We start from the raw sequence: 16219 nt of genomic DNA, 5'->3' as shown, positions 1-16219 counted from the left end.
GGTGAGGTTCAGCTAGCACCAACCGCCTTCCTTCCCACAGAATGCAGGAACCGGGTTTCTAAGTTCACAGTGAGTGAATGGTGAAATACGCTTGGAGATTTTCTCTGTGATCTCAAAGCAGAGATGGACTGTTAAAGAGAAGAGAAATGATTGTACTTCTTTTTTTTTTTTCTTTTCTATTTTTCATATGTGAGCATGGTAGATGTGTAAATCTGGGGTTTTACTCTTGCATGTGTGTGGGAAAACATACATGTGGGTGCAGGTGCACCTGTGTGTTCCTGCATGTGGAGGCCCACAGGTGATGGGCATCATGCTGGACTGTTCTTCCTCCTTACTCATTGAGGGAGGGTCTCTCAGTCAAATGCAGAGCTCAGTAGCCAGTTTGCACGGGAATCCTCAGTCTCCACCCCCAGGACTGGAGTTACACTGGGCCAGCACACCCGCCAGGCATTCACTAGGGTCGGTGATCTGAATTCTGAGCCCTGAGCTTGCAAAATAAGTGCTTAGACTGCTGAGCCATCTCCCCAGTCCTCAAATAATAAATTTTCAACAGAAAAATATTTTCAGTATTAAAATAAAACAGAAAAAGTAACATACAAAAAAGTCAGAGAACAGAAAGGTACCCTCAAGATGTATATTACAGAAAATGGACTAAATGCAAATTGTTGGAAAGACAAATGGGTAAAGGTCAGAGAACATGGCTCACAAAAAGGAAATAAAAACGAAGAGGTTTCTTTTTATCTCTATCCATGCCAAGAGAAATGCACATGAATTGGCTGAGGGAGGTAGTGCAATGTGTAAAGCGTTTGCCACCTTAGTGTGAGAATCTGAGTTTGCATCCCCAGTATCGGCATAAAGACAGCCTCTCTATAACCCCAGTTCTTACCGCGGGATGGGAGACAAGGATAAGAGACTCTCCGGAATCCCATGGGCTGCTTAGTCAGGGGTAGTCAGGGGCAAACAAGAGACCCTGGCTGCACCAAGATGAAAGGTGAAGGCTGGCGTTGAAGGCTGACTTTGACCTCCAAAGGTACATTGTGGCATGAACACACACACACACACACACACACACACACACACACACACACACACACACACACACACTTAAACAAAGAAATATGTGTTAAAATTACTCAGAAATATAATAACATCAGACACTCATAATTATAGCAGGAGGTTAAGCTGGCATAATTTTTAAAGGAGCTGAACTGGCAGCGAATGTCAAATCATATATTGCTGCTCATCTAAACTTCTTTCAGTGTTAATCTAGTGCAGCAGCCTTGTACACAGGGTCCTGGAGGGTTCAGCCAGCTCTTTCAGCTAGTTCTCCTCTGCTGAGGGACCTTTCCATTGTCTCTGCCACCCCTCAGTCTGGGCACCAGTTCCTTCAAGCTGGGTGGACACTCCCTCTTTCTGTGTACTTCCTCTTCTGTCTGTGTTTATATATTCATCCGTCCTAACTACTATGGCTGGAATACACCAACACTGGAACTCTGGAAAGAGAGAGCTCCACCTCCGTCCACATCTTCTTTCTATATGACCATGACTAGTACTGCTCGATCACAATGTCTTTTGGAGGAAGGGCGGAAGGAATGGCAGGAAAAAGAGAAGGAGGTATTTATTAAGGCGTTAGCATAATCTGACAATGGTGAGAATTCAAGGCTTATAAAATAAACAAGTAGTAAATCAACAAAACAGAATCAGACATTAATTCACCAGCCCTGCTTTTCAAGTATGCTAAGTGGGGCATCCTCACTCCAACTTTAGCAGGAAGCTAGACATCATTACTCAGTGAGACAAACAGCACCATTAGGTCATACCAGAGGTAGGAGTGAGCAGCCCACAGGGATATTAACTTCCCCTGACCCCTGAATGTCACCTGTGCACAGATGAGTACAGGTGGGGCCAAGGATGGCACTGTGCAAGAAAGCGAAGAGATACACTTAGCTGTCGTATTCTGAGGGGGTGGGAACAGAAACTATTCTCTCAAAATAAAATTTTATTTCAGGGGCCCAAATGATGCCTCAGTGTATAAAGGTGATTGCTGCCAAGCCTGATGGCCAGAATTATAGTACAAGACACACATGATGGAAGGGAGAACCAACTCTATACACATGAAAGCATTCATGAGCACTTGGACATGCATGCACACATACGTGAAGTTTATGAAGAATTAAAAAATTATGTGTCAGTAATGATAGTTTCCCATTAAAGTTGAGACAAATTCTGTGTGGTGTTGGCAGCCAGAACCCTTTTGGTGGAAGGAGTCAGTTCAAACAGTAGGCACTCAACAGTTGCCTCTGGAATGGTTATGTCTTTCTCTGCTCCTATGTGCACAGACATACTCTGTATCATCACTGGCTTCCTCCCAGCTGTTTCACAATCTGCTTTCTTCATTCATAATACTAAAAATAATGTGTCTGTAAATTTAGTTATGCTTTTCTAAACGTGGAAACTTCTCTTTTAATTTTATTCTTGTGGCCAATACGATAAGTAGATAAGCATTCCTGTAACCAAGCAATTGCTGGTGTCCCAGAAACATTACGGGTTTTTTTGGTGTGTGTGTGGGGGGAGTGGAGGTGTTTATCATTTGATATAGAACTGGGTTCTGGAATCTAAGGGGAAACTTGACCCCTGCAGAAGGCCCGGTGGTATGCACTGCAGAGGAACTAGAATCTAAGGGGAAAGCATGACCCCTGCAGAAGGCCCGGTGGTGTGCACTGAGGAGGAACTAGAATCTAAGGGCAAAGCGTGACCCCTGCAGAAGGCCCGGTGGTGTGCACTGTGGAGGAACCAGAATCTAAGGGGAAAGCATGACCCCTGAAGAAGGCCCGGTGGTGTGCACTGCAGAGGAACTAGAATCTAAGGGGAATGTGTGACCCCTGCAGAAGGCCCAGTGGTCTGCACTGCAGAGGAACAGTTCACACTGGGTTTGTTTGAAGAAGCCTCAGGTACCTGGTTCTCAGTGCTATTGATGGGCAGGATTCAAAGCTGCCTGGGCTAAGAATCCATCCTGCCTTCCTCCCTCTGCAGATGACAGCAAAGCCCGACTCAGCAGCATCGCGCCCTCTGCCGTGCTGGGTAGCCTGCTGGATGACCAGCACTGGCACTCGGTTCTCCTGGAGCGCGTGGGCAAGCAGGCGAACTTCACTGTGGACACGAACACGCAACACTTCCGGACCAAGGGGGAGACCGATGTCCTGGATATCGACTATGAGGTGAGTCAGTTCTCCCTGCACGTGCCCAGGAATGGGTTCTCTGTAAATAGAGCTTTTAAGCCCCACGGTCTGGGATAGACTACAAGTGTGGAGTCACCAAGGAAGAGCCACACAGTAAGGGTCTGGAATTGCCTTTGCCAAGCTCTGTGTTGCTGATGAGGTATCAACTGTGTGAAGTAAAATCAATACTTAATTACTTTCTGTATGTACATATGCATGTATGTGTGCCTCTGTGTGTGTGTGTGTGTGTGTGTGTGTGTGTGTGTGTGTGTGTGTGTGTATTCTAGTATAATTTCTGTTGCTGTGTAAAATTAAAAAAAAATCTGGCAACAAGAGGTTTATGTAGTTTATGATTCCTGATTATCATCCCTCATTTCAGAGAAGTCAAGGCAAGAACTCAAATAGTCACATTGTAGCTACAGCTAAGAGCAAAGAGAATAAATGTAGTTTTCTAGCCTTCTGGTTCTCAAGTAGCTTTCTTCTCCACTACATAGTTCAGGGCCCACACATGTGATGGTGTAGACTACATTCAGAGTGGGTAACCCCACCTCAATTAACATCCAAGACAATCTCCTCCAGACATGCTGCAGGCCAGTCTACAAAAGACTCAGTTGACTCTCTTCCCAGGTGATTCTTAGTTTTATCAAGTGGATCTTTAATGCTAACCATCAAAATGTGTCTTTAAGTGTGTATACATGTGTATTTGTGTGTGTGTATACATGTGTATTTGTGTGTGTGTGTGTGTATACATGTATATTTGTGTGTGTGTGTGTGTGTGTGTGTGTGTGTGTATGCTTGTGGGCATATAGGTACTTGTAGCCTCCCAGTGTTATTGTCTCTTGGCCATATATAACCACTAATTATTTAACAAAAACTTTAATTAGTTGGAGTATTAAAAGATACAGAAAATGTTAACAAAATCTCATGTATGAACTCCAAAGATGGGTCAGCCAGTAAAGGGATTTGCTGCCAAACCTGATGACTTGAGTTCAATTTCCCAGAACCACATAGTGGAAGTCTAATTTAAAAAAAAAATACCAAGAGTCTTAAAACCCATGTTCTCAGAGGATCCCTGGCCTTTTACTTTCATGCCCACTTGAACTTTTAACTAATAGGCTGGAACTGTTTTTCCCATTTTTGTGGTACCAGAAACTGAATCCAGAGCCCTGATGGAAGAGATCGGTGGGATGCATCAAGTTAAAGAAGGCCGCAGATCTTCTAGTCTGGCAGTCCAAGTACCACAGAGCACAGTGACTAGGGGACAGCAGAGAGAAGGGTGGGGTCCTCAGGGTCCGGGTAGGAAGATGGGGGCTTTTTGCTCACAGAGAGAAGCACAGGTCTGTCAGCAGGAGGCCCCGCTGGGTCTTTACTGAAGGATCCAGTTAGCTGGATTGGAAGGTAAGATGTGTTCATCAGGTACCAAAGCGGGAACGTCGAACAACACAGTGGCAGAGTTTAGAACAATAGCAGTGCTGTGTGGAAGTCAGTTAAGTCCAAAAGGGCCAAAGGTCAGATTTTTCAGGAATTTTTAAAGCTGCCTGGTAGACACTGTCCACAATTAAAACATTGATGGCATAAACTTGATTAAATGAGTTGGGGATTAAATTAAATGAAATATCTTTGAGGAAATAAATTTGATAATTTCTAATTAATTTGCTTTGTAATTACCCCTCATTTATCTACTTGTACACCAGAACATTTGTAACTGCTCTCTCTGGGGAAAGTCTTATACCAAAGATGTTGACAAACATTGCAAGTTGAAGTTTGATTCATTGTTTTATAGATGGCCTGGATTGGGAGTCAACAAACCTTATGTCTTATTGAAAGGACATTTTTCTATGGCTTAATCATTGAAGATTAAATTTGGAGTGTGTGTGTGTTACTTGGGATTGAAAGTAGAGGTAGTCACATGTTAGGAAGCCACGTTACCAGTAAGCTATATCTACAGTCCTTTTTTTTTAGTTTTTAAATTAAATTCAATTAAAAACATTATATTATTTTAAGAGAGGATCTCATTAAATCCTCTAAAGTAGCCCAGACTGGCCTTGAACTTTCTCAAACTACTAATCCCTCTGCCTTTACTTCCTGAGAAATGGGATCATAGATCTGCACCCCCACAATCTCCTCCATGTGGTGCTAATGCTGAAACTTTACCAACAAAGCTGAATTCACAGCCTCCATTTTTTAAAGTTCGAGAAGAGATTTCATTAAATTACCTGCTTCAGTCTACTGAAAATGTGACATACAGGCTTGTCCCACCAGACAGACAAGACTGATTTTTGTGCATTCTTGAAGGCTCATAAAAGAAGGAAAGGAAGGGAAAGAAGGAAGGGAGGAAGGGAGGGAGGAAATATGATAGAGATTTTGATTACAGATAAAGATTAAGAAAAATGTATCTTAAAGGATCAAAAGCCTCCTGTAAGAGTCAACTAGCTATGTTAGAATATAGCAAAGGTAAATACATTGTTTATTATTATTAAATTGTATGCAATGTATTCTTTAGAGTAAGATTATGAATTTGACACACACATGCAGTTGTACTTGTAAGCACTTGGTGTGTGTGTGTGTGTGTGTGTGTGTGTGTGTGTGTGTCCCTCACTAAGGATAGCAAGGTTTTAAACAAAGCCAGAGACTAAAGAAAAGACTCAGTGATTAAGAGCACATGATGCTCTTGCAGAGGACTTGCGTTTAGTTCCCAGCATACATATGAGGTGAAACACAAGTCCCCATGTCTCATGATCCAGGGGATCTGACACCTTCCTCTTGGGATATTTGCTTTCATAGGCATATATCCACCCCCACAAACACATATAACTTTTTTTAAATAAAAAGAGTAAGTTAAAGACTAGCTGATGGAGAATATATAGGCCTTTATAAAGAATTTAAATTATGGTGAAAAAGGAACATTGAACAACTATTTGCAGGGTAGCTAATAGCACTCACTATTTGTTTAAGGGGCCAGACCAATCAGCAACTCCTAAAAATATATTAAATAGAATCCATTTAGGCTTTATCCAGGCATACTGAGCCAGAAATCCTGGGAGAAGGATCAGCTGTCTATGCTCTTAAATCCTTCAGGCAATTCTGATACCCTCTACTGTCTGAAGGCCACTATCCTGGATCTCTCTCTCTCTCTCTCTCTCTCTCTCTCTCTCTCTCTCTCTCTCTCTCTCTCTTTCTCTCTTTCTCTCTCTTTCTCAGGGTTACATGTAGCTTGGCTTGTAGGTGGGTGAATCAAATGTGTGGGTGATTGTCAACTTTTGTTAATGGTGAAGTTGACAGGATCTATAATCATCCAGGAGCAAGCTTTCAGCCACACCTGAGAGGGATTATCTAGGTTAGGTTACATGTTTGTAAGGTGTTTCTAGTCAGGGTTTCTATCACTGTGATAAAACACCATGACCAAAAGCTTTTTTTGAGAAAAGAGTTTATTTCAGCTTACACTTCCATGTATCTGTCTATCATCCAGGAAGTCAGGATAAGAACTCACGGCAGGAACCTGGTGGCAGAGACTGTGGAGGATTGCTTCTTACTGGCTTGCCCCTCATGGCTTGCTTAGCTCACTGTTTATATATGTCAGGACCAGAACCAAATTCCTACAAATGGTACCACCCACTGTGAGGTGGGATTTCCCACATCAATCATCAATTAAAAAAATGCCCCACAGGCTTCTCCAAAAGCCAGTCTTGTAGGAAAATGTTCTCAATTAAGGCTCCCCTTTTCCAAATGACTTTAGCTTATGCCAAATTGACAAAAAACCGGCCAGAACAGAGGGATTATTTTGATTAGGTTAATCGATCTGGAAACCCACCTGCTGTGGATGACACCATTCCTGGGATAAGATCCTGGGTGGAATTAAAAAGAAGAAAGTGCACCTAGCACAAGCACTCGTTGCTCTCTGTTTCTTGACAATGGGCAGCATGTGACTAGCTCCCTCAAGCTTCATTCCTGCCGTGGTGGATTGTAACCTTGAACATTGAGCAGAGTGAAGCCCTTCCTTCCTTAAGTGGCTTTATCAGGATATTTTATCAGGAAAAGAAACTAAACTCTACAGGATTGCTGGACCCTAACTAGGAAAACTTAGAACACAATTTAAGACTCTAGTGGGATATGGATAAAAAGGTGAGATATAAAGAAAGAATGGACCGATCAGGAGCAGACCCTATCCTTTTTCCAATCATTATCATGAGCCTTAAGCTAGGTCTTTCCCTTTGATCCAAACTTCTGCTCAGTACATTATAGATAATAATTGTCATTCAGTGACTTCAAAAGACACATTGACATCCTTTGACTCAAAATGCAAGATACCAGGTAGGTATTTTTGAGTTGCTGAAAACAGAAAATCTTTGAGTACCCATCAGTTTCCTATGTCAACTTGTTTAATTGAATGAAGAAACAAAGAGAATACAGTAACTTAGATTTACCTCAAAACACAGAAGTGGCTTTAATGAACTTGAAAAGAACATTGACAAAAAGAAAACCATGAAGTCATTGTTCAGTATCACCATTCTTTCCAAATACTTTATTGTCCAAGTTGACTGTTCTAAAATCTGTACTATTACCTAATTTACCCTTGACTTGCAAGCCTCTTTGCTGGTGTATGATCTCAATGAGATGACAGCTGCATGATGTGGAAATGAATGTTAGTTTTTAGGGAAATGAAACTCATTGATGTCACTTAGTTTATGAAGTTGGAAACCCTTCCTTTCAGTATGCCTTGCCTGTGAAAAACACTCCTTAGGAGAAAATCTCATGGAAATATTTCTCTCGAGCAATTGCTGCATTAGGAACGTCAAACTTTTGCCAGAATGTGCAGACAGGTTGCTCTAGACATCATAAAAGAAGACAAACTGAGGATTGAGCTGTACTGGAAGACAAGAGTTATGTGTTAGAAGTCTCTAGCCTTGAAGATTTACCTCAAAGGAGGTGGTGAGAAGAAAGGACCTTCTGGGTGGAGAACAATATTCTATTCAATTATTTCCCACCCGCAAGCTGGTATAAACCCAAAAGATAAGAATTCGAAATTTCAGCTACTCAGAAGCAAAACCACTGCAGCTGTTAGGAGGAGCACTGCTGAACATTGCTATCCATAGGGAGGATGGGCATCATCACAGTGCATTCTGTTAAGTAGAAGCCACTTTCCAGGCTCTGCCTTGAGTTCTGTGTACACATGAGATGTGGACTCCTACAGTTGGAAGGATGCTGAAATGACTTCCTGGGACCCACTGTCAGAGCACGCCAGGATATTTTTCAGATTTCCTCTATTATAGTTTATATCAGGGATAATTATATTATGCAACTCTATCTTCATTTACAAACTTTACCAAAATGTAAGACTAGTGCCCTAAAAATGTGGTACCTACTGACCCTTCTTTTAGAATACGTTGCGCTTTGAATCAAACAGGCCACCATAGGCTCATATTGGCATACTTGGTCCCCAGTTAATAGAACTGTTTGGGAAGGATTAGGAGATGTTGCTTTGGTGGAGGAAGTGCTTTGAGATTTCAAAGCTCTCTCTCTCTCTCTCTCTGCCTAGTTCTTATAGAATAAAGTATAAGCTCTCAGCTACTGCTCCAGTCCCATCCCTGCCTGACTACTGCTGTGCTCCACCCCATGATCCTCATAAACTCTAACCCCCTGGAACTGGGAGCCTGAGCAAACCTTTTTCTATAATTTCTCTTGCTCATGGTATCATATCACAGCAATAAAAAGGTAACTAAGACACTAAGACAACTTTATGGGCTCTATAACATTTTGTGAATTATCTAGTATAGCATTTGCCATCATAAGATGTTTGCAGCTGTCTGGTTTGATTCTGTCCAAGATGCAGCACAGATCAGGCCTTACAAAATCCTATCAAACAGGTAAAAAGTAGGGAGAGGATGGACAACTCCGGGAATGTCTTCCAGATGCACATCACAAACCATGAACTGCTCCAAATGCTGGATAACATGACAGCCTTTCTCCCTCTATCCAGCTTGAGTGCGAAACAGTTTAGAAAGATAGTTTTAGGACTTTTGTCCTCTGATGTTCTTATAGTTCAAGAAGTCCTTTGTATTCAAGAGGTCTCAGTGATCCTGTTTTATATCATTATCTAATCAGTACCCTAAATCACAGGAACATTTTTAAAAACATGTGGTTTACACCTAGACGTTGCATACACATTGGAGAATTTTTTTAATGAAATTCTTAAATTAAGATAGCATTAAAAAAAAGAACAAAACCAAAAACCTAACAACAATGACAAAACAGGAAACATACAAAACTCCAAACGTAGATTAAACTAAAATCTCTGAACATTTAAAAACACGTGTGGAGAGCTTGAGCGATGGCTCATCTATTAAGAGTGCACACTGTTCTTCCAGAGAACCCAGGCTGAGTTCCAGCTTGCACAAGGTGACTCGCAACTGCCTGTAGCTCCAGCTCCAGAGGATCTGTTGCCATCTTCTGAGCAACTGCACTCATGTACAAGTATGCAACACATGCACACACACACACACACACACACACACACACACACACACACACACACCTACATTTTTTTCCTTTAAAAACATGTAAAATTTCTTGTATGAGATGGAGATGGGGATACACACCTTCAGTCCCAGCTCTTGAGAAATATAGGCAGGAGGATGAGTTCACCCTAGGCTATGTAGAGTTTGTGAACAGCTTGAGCTACCTGAGATCCTTTCTAGAAAAATGAACAAATATTTTATGCAGGAAAACAATGAAGTCCAGTGGACCACAAACAAACACAAAATATGAAAGCAGGAGGAAGACTGTTGAGAAGAAGGGTGGCAGTGGGAGGGGAATAGGTTGTTGTTTGTTTGTTACTCTTTGACTCTTTTGGGGGCTGCCACCCAGCTCCCAAATAAATCACACACGGAGGCTTATTTTTAATTATAAATGCCTGAACTTAGCTTGGCTTGTTCCTTACCAGCTTTTCTTAACTTTTAATTATCCTGTTTATCCTTTGCCTCTGGGATTTTTCCTTTTCTTAGTTCTGTATATCACACTTTCACTCTTACACCATAGCTGGCTGTGTGACTGGATGGAGTGCTTCTGGGATCCCAGCACCTGGGAGGTAGAGGCAGGAAGATGAGAAGTTCAAGGTTATCATTGGCTGTGAAGCGAGTTTGAGGCCAGTTTTGGATACATGAGACTCTGTTTAAAAACAAGCAAACAAACTAAAAAAAAATCAAACACTGAGGATGCTGGAAGGATATTGCAGTTGTTGTTAAGACAGAATTCGAGAGTAGGATTAAAGAGACCAGAAATTTTATTTTTAATATCTATCATTAAATAACTTTAAATTTTGTACCACATTTGAAAAAGAAACAGAGGCCACAAGAAAAGATGTATGCTTCATGATATAGTCCTTACATGCGCTTTTAAAATTACTTGTTCTCATATCTTTTTGTTCACAGTTTTCTTTAAAAATTCCAATTTTGCTGGGCATGGTGATGCACACCTTTAACACCAGCTCTGAGAGGTAGAGGCAGACAGATCTCTATGAGTTTAAGGCCAGCTTGATCTACACAGTAAGTTCCAGGATAGCCACAGCTATATAGAGAGACTCTGTCTCAATATATAAAATATCAGCATTGATATCAAGTACATATATATGTGTGTGTGTGTGTATATATATATATATATATGTATGTCTATGTATACACACACACACACACACACACACACACACACACACACATATATATATCAGGTTTTTCCTTTTAGACCACCAACCAGCTCCCCAATCATGACACAGAGATTTATTATTAGTTTTAAATACTCGGCCTAGCTTAGGCCCATTTCTGGCTAACTCTTTCAATATAAATTAACTTGTTTCTCTTTATCTACCTTTGGCCTCAGGGCTTATTACCTTCCTTACTTCTGTATATCTTCCTTTCACTGCTTCTCTGTGTCTGCCTGTTGTCTGCCTGGCTTTTTGCCCTGGATGTGTCCCGTGTTCTCTTCTTCTCTCATTCTTCCTTTTTCTCTGTAGCCTGAATGTCTCCGATTTATTCTCTCCCTGCCAGCCCCACCGATCCTATCTCTGCCTAGCTATTAGCCATTCAGCTCTTTATTAGACCAATCAAATGCCTTAGGCAGGCAAGGCGAAATAAATGCAACACATCTTTTCATAGTTAAACAAATGCAGCATAAACAAAAGTAACACACCTTTACACAGTTAAAATAATGTCCTGCAGCATAAACAAATGTAACACATCTTTGCCTAGTTAAAATAATATTCTACAATGTGTGTGTATATATATGTGTGTGTGTGTGTGTGTGTGTATTCCTGTGTACATGTGAGTCTCCAATTCATGTGTGTGCACATATATGTGGTGGCCAGAGCTCCACACTGGATGTTTTTGTCTTGCTCTCTGTCTAGATTATTTACTTATTTTAATGCATTTATTTATTATTTAGATAGGGTAGATGATATGTATGTAACTAACTGAGATCTAACTAACCAACTAACTAACAGATTGACTAACTAACTAACTAACTAACTAACTGAATACATGCCATGGAAATTAAATTCATCATAAGGTTTGAGATTTTTCTGATTCTTCTTAATTTGTTTCTATAAATTGCAATTCTCTGATCTTACTGGGCATATTTCTTAAATAAATGAATTAATTTCTTTGTGTGAATTAACATAGTATTAAACTAACACTAATCCTACTCCTCTACTGGTAAGATTTTCTTTCTTTGCATCTTTTGAGAGAGTGTCTCAGGTAGCCAAAGCTGCTGGCCTTGAACCTACTATCTGTTTGAAGACTGCCTTGATTTTCCAGTCTTCCCATCTTTATCCTCCAAGTGCTGGGATTACAGGTGTGCTCCACCATACACCATTTTCACAGTGCTCAAATGGAATGCAGGACCTCATGTGGGCTAGGCAAGCACTCTACCAACTGAGCTACCTCCAGGCCCCTATGGGAAGGTGGTGACATGTTCCACATGCTAAGGGGCTGCTCTTGCTGCCTTCCTTGTTATTGCTTGGCACTACCTACTGAACACTTCCCTCTTCACATAGACTTGATTAAAGGGCTGGCAGGACACTGCAGGGCTGTTTATCTATGATTAAAATAACCTCAGATTCCCAGGGAAATGGTTTCCAAGACAATATGCAGTATAATTGCTATTGGTGTTTTTCTTCTTTGGAAACTAAGTTGCAAGACTAGCCTAAAGGACTACATGGAGAATACAGGGAATCTCATGAAAATGAAGTAAGAAACTGGAAAATGAGAAGATGCAAAAGAAATGTAAGGAAAGAAAGAAGAAAAACCCTCAAGATATATAACATTTGCATTCTAGTGTTCATTTCTCTTCCGGCGCTGTGCTGAAATACTCTGACTGAAGAGACTTAAGGGGGAAAAGGTGTATTTTGGCTTAGAGTTGCAGAGGGACACCATCCATCACTGGGGACAAGGCACAGCAGCAGGAATATGAGACTGGCTGCCACTGAATCAGTGTAGAAGCTGGGAGCAAATGGAGTAGGTCTAGCCTAGGAAACCTCAAAGCCCACCTTAAGTGAAGGTACTTCCCCTAGCAAGGTTCCATCTCCTTAAGGCTTCAGAATTTTTGTGAACAGCAGAATCACCTAGAAACATGAACCTCTGAGGATGTTTCACATTCAAATCACAAACTTTAAACCCTTCAGGGGCTGTAATCCATGATGTGTCTCATAAGAAGCTCCAGGACATAGAGAGAGGAAAGCATCTTCAGCCCTCTGTCCCCATAACCACAGAGTCACAGACACATGATGTCCAGAGATTCACCACAGGACATGGTTCCTGTCTATGGGGACAGAGAAATAGCCTTGGACATAAGAATATGGATAGTAGAATCATGTCTGAACACTTTCTGAGAAAGATTTATATTCTCTTATGTCATTCTTTTTCTGTAGCTAGAGTTTTCCTGGTCCTGCCTGGCCCACGGTCAGGACAAATCTCTCTCACCCACCAGTCCTGCAGCCACTCAGCCCCAACCGAGTAAACACACAGAGACTTATATTGCTTACAAACTGTATGGCCACAGCAGGCTTCTTGTTATCTAGTTCCTATATCGTAAATTAACCCATTTCTATTAATCTGTAAGTTGCCATGTGGCTCGTGGCTTACCGGTACCTTACATCTCGCTTTTCAGGGCAGCGGCTGGCAGCAGCTCTCTACCTCAGCCTTCCACTTCCCAGAATTCTCTTCTCTCCTTGTCCCACCTATACTTCTATACTACTGGCCAATCAGTGTTTTATTTATTAAGCAATCAGAGCAACACATTTAACATATAGAACATCCTACAGCATTTTTCCTTTTAATTCTTAATTTAATTTTAATTTTCAATTCAAAATTGTGATTTTTGATTTTGCTGATTTTATATTTCTTCAAATTTTAAAATTGTGAATTGCCATAAAAAGTTACCTTATAGGGCTTGTATATATGCATATAACCCCAGCACCGGAAAGGCAGAGACAGGAGGATCCATAGGGCTTGCTTGAAAGGCTTTCCAGCTTAATAGGTGAGCCAAGGTTTCAGTGAATCTATCACCAATTATTTTTAAATGAGTTGGATGGCTGGTATCGCACCAGGCTCAGGAGGTAAAGGCACTTGCTGCCAAGTCTGATGACCTGCGTTCAGTCCCATGGCATAAGGCAAGAACCAACCCTCTCAGTTGTTTCCGGATTCCACATGGGTTCCTTGGCATGTGTATATCTCCCGTACACTAACTAGCGATCTAAATAATAAATAAATGTGTAAGAAATAAATAAATAAATAATCCCGGAGGTGAGCAAGAGAAAAATATCCAGTGTGAAGCTTGGGCCTCCTTGCAAATGTGCACACACATGCACGGGGAGGCACTGGCACACACGAATATGCACACACACAAGACACATCTTGATATGTATTGAAAGTAAACAAACGGCATCAAACATGACAGAAAGTCTTTTAATACTGGTACCGCGCCAAGGAGGACCATCCTTCCTCCCCTTTGTTGTTCTTCCAGTGCTGGAGGTTGAATCGAGGGCCTCATGCATGAGGCAAAAAAAAAAAAACCTCTGCCACTAGTCTGCCCCAGATATTTCATCAATATATTTTAAGTTTATTTTTATTCTCTAAAGTCCTCGGGCTGGCTTGGAGGACTCTCTGTGTTAGAGCTGCTTGTGATCTTCCAGATCTCCCTAAGTGAGATCACAGCACTGAGCCACCAAGCCTGGGTTCCTTGTTTTTATTAGCATTCACAGAAGCAACTGATAACACATTTTCTTGCTTTACCCAAGTTTCTGCTGGAATGTTGATAGCATGACTTAATTAGCCTTCCACTTCTAGTTGAGGTGGCTAATCAGACATTTGGAGACCAGCTGAATTACTATAGTCATCAATAAAATAATAGAAAATTAGCCAGGCTCTCTCAGACATACACGGAGCCTGGGGCAAGAATACAAATGGAGAGCCACATGCTGTAATCTAAATATTTAAAGAGGTGCAAATCAAGCAAAGGATTTACTCAATAAGATGTGCTCAAATCTCCTAGCATGAGCAGATTACCTTCAAAGTCACACTGCACTGTTCCCAGGTCTGTTTGTGCTATGGACAGCTCCCTCTTAGCCTCAGAAACTGTTGATTTTGATGGTGGCACAACACTTTTAAGTCAAGCAACTTGGAAGTGTTGGGAAGGTCATGGTGGAAAAGAGTAATAACACATTTGTGGTCATCTCACCTGGCCTATGAACACTGCTCCTTTGAAGCAGGATGTGGTCTGTGTATTCACAGATCAATTCCTGGCCCCAGCGGGAGCCCTTGCTGTCTCAACATATGGAGAACATTGAAGGACGTATTTTCACCCAGATATTTTCTCGAAGAATAAAATGTATACAATTTGACCAGTTGGCCAAAGAACCTAGTTATTGATATATAGAGACAAAACCCATGAAATTTCTGTTAGGCCAGTTTGGCTGGTTTGTTCCCTGGCATTTGTGAGTCTGAAAGATCCCCAGTTACTCCTTTAGCAGGAAGAACCACAGGCATTACTCGTCCTCTGGTCTGGATGAAAACAATGTTAGTACAAATAATGGTCTGGATCCAGCCTCAAATGCAAGAGCCTATCACACACGGAGCAGTGCGCTGCCCGTGGGAAAGCTGGAGTGGTCAGTTTGTACTACTAAGAACCCACTGGCAGCGTCTGTCACTCTCTGCTTTACCGTCTGTTTTCAAGGGCTGTAGCAGGCTCTTAAAGATCACGAATCTGATTGTTGTCAGGGTGGTGTGGCAAACTGCTAGGGTAGGCTGATGGACTGATAAAGACTGGGGCGCTGGAACTCTGAGTTTCCTTAATAATAGGATTGAGCTGGGGAGAGGGCTCTGTCAGTAAGGTGCTTGTCATTCAACATGAGGATTTGACTTCAAAACTGTTGGGTGCTGTGGTACATATTTATAATCTCAGTGTTGTGGTGGCAGAGGCAGGTGGATCCCTGGGGTTCACTGGTCTACCAGTCTTGCTGAACTGGTAAGCTCCAGGTTACAGGAGAGATCCTGTTTGTATTAGTTACTTTCTATTGCTGTGATAAGACACCATGACCAGAGTAACTTACAGAAGAATGAGTTTATTTGGGGCTCACAGTTGAGGGGGTAGACTCCATGAGAGCAGAGTGAAGGCTGTAGGTATGTGCATTCAAATCATTGCTTTAAAAACACAGATTTTGTCAGGTGGTGATGGTACACGCCTTTAATCCTAGCACTCAGGAGGCAGAGGCAGGTGGATCTCTGGGAGTTCAAGGCCAGTCTGGGCTACAGAGTAAGTTCCAGGAAAGGCACAAAGCTACACAGAGAAACCCTGTCTCAAAAAACCAAAAATAAATAGATAGATCGATAGATAGATAGATAGATAGATAGATAGATACATACATACATACATACATACATACATATATACATACATACATACATACATAAAATGAAAACACAGATTTAAGCAGAAAATTGAGATTTCTGACTTCA

At 41.5% G+C, this 16219-nt stretch overlaps 1 protein-coding gene across 2 annotated transcripts in view; it reads left to right on the top strand.

The window, feature by feature from the left end:
- Cntnap5 (contactin associated protein family member 5) overlaps positions 1-16219 on the top strand; it is a 915960-nt gene that overhangs the window by 422827 nt on the left and 476914 nt on the right. For both annotated transcript variants that reach the window (XR_008217835.1, XM_052736717.1), the window contains exon 6: positions 3034-3218. Coding sequence is in view for 1 of the 2 variants with exons in the window: in XM_052736717.1 (XP_052592677.1) it covers positions 3034-3218 (185 nt within the window). In the remaining variant the exon portion in view is untranslated. The remainder of the gene's footprint in view (positions 1-3033; positions 3219-16219) is intronic.

The sequence above is a fragment of the Peromyscus californicus genome, unplaced genomic scaffold (genome assembly GCF_007827085.1).
Source record: "Peromyscus californicus insignis strain IS unplaced genomic scaffold, ASM782708v3 Scaffold_14__1_contigs__length_90479793_seg_2, whole genome shotgun sequence".
Classification (NCBI taxonomy): domain Eukaryota; kingdom Metazoa; phylum Chordata; class Mammalia; order Rodentia; family Cricetidae; genus Peromyscus; species Peromyscus californicus.
Note: the sequence above shows the minus strand (reverse complement) of the source record. Positions and strands in the feature narration are given on the sequence as shown.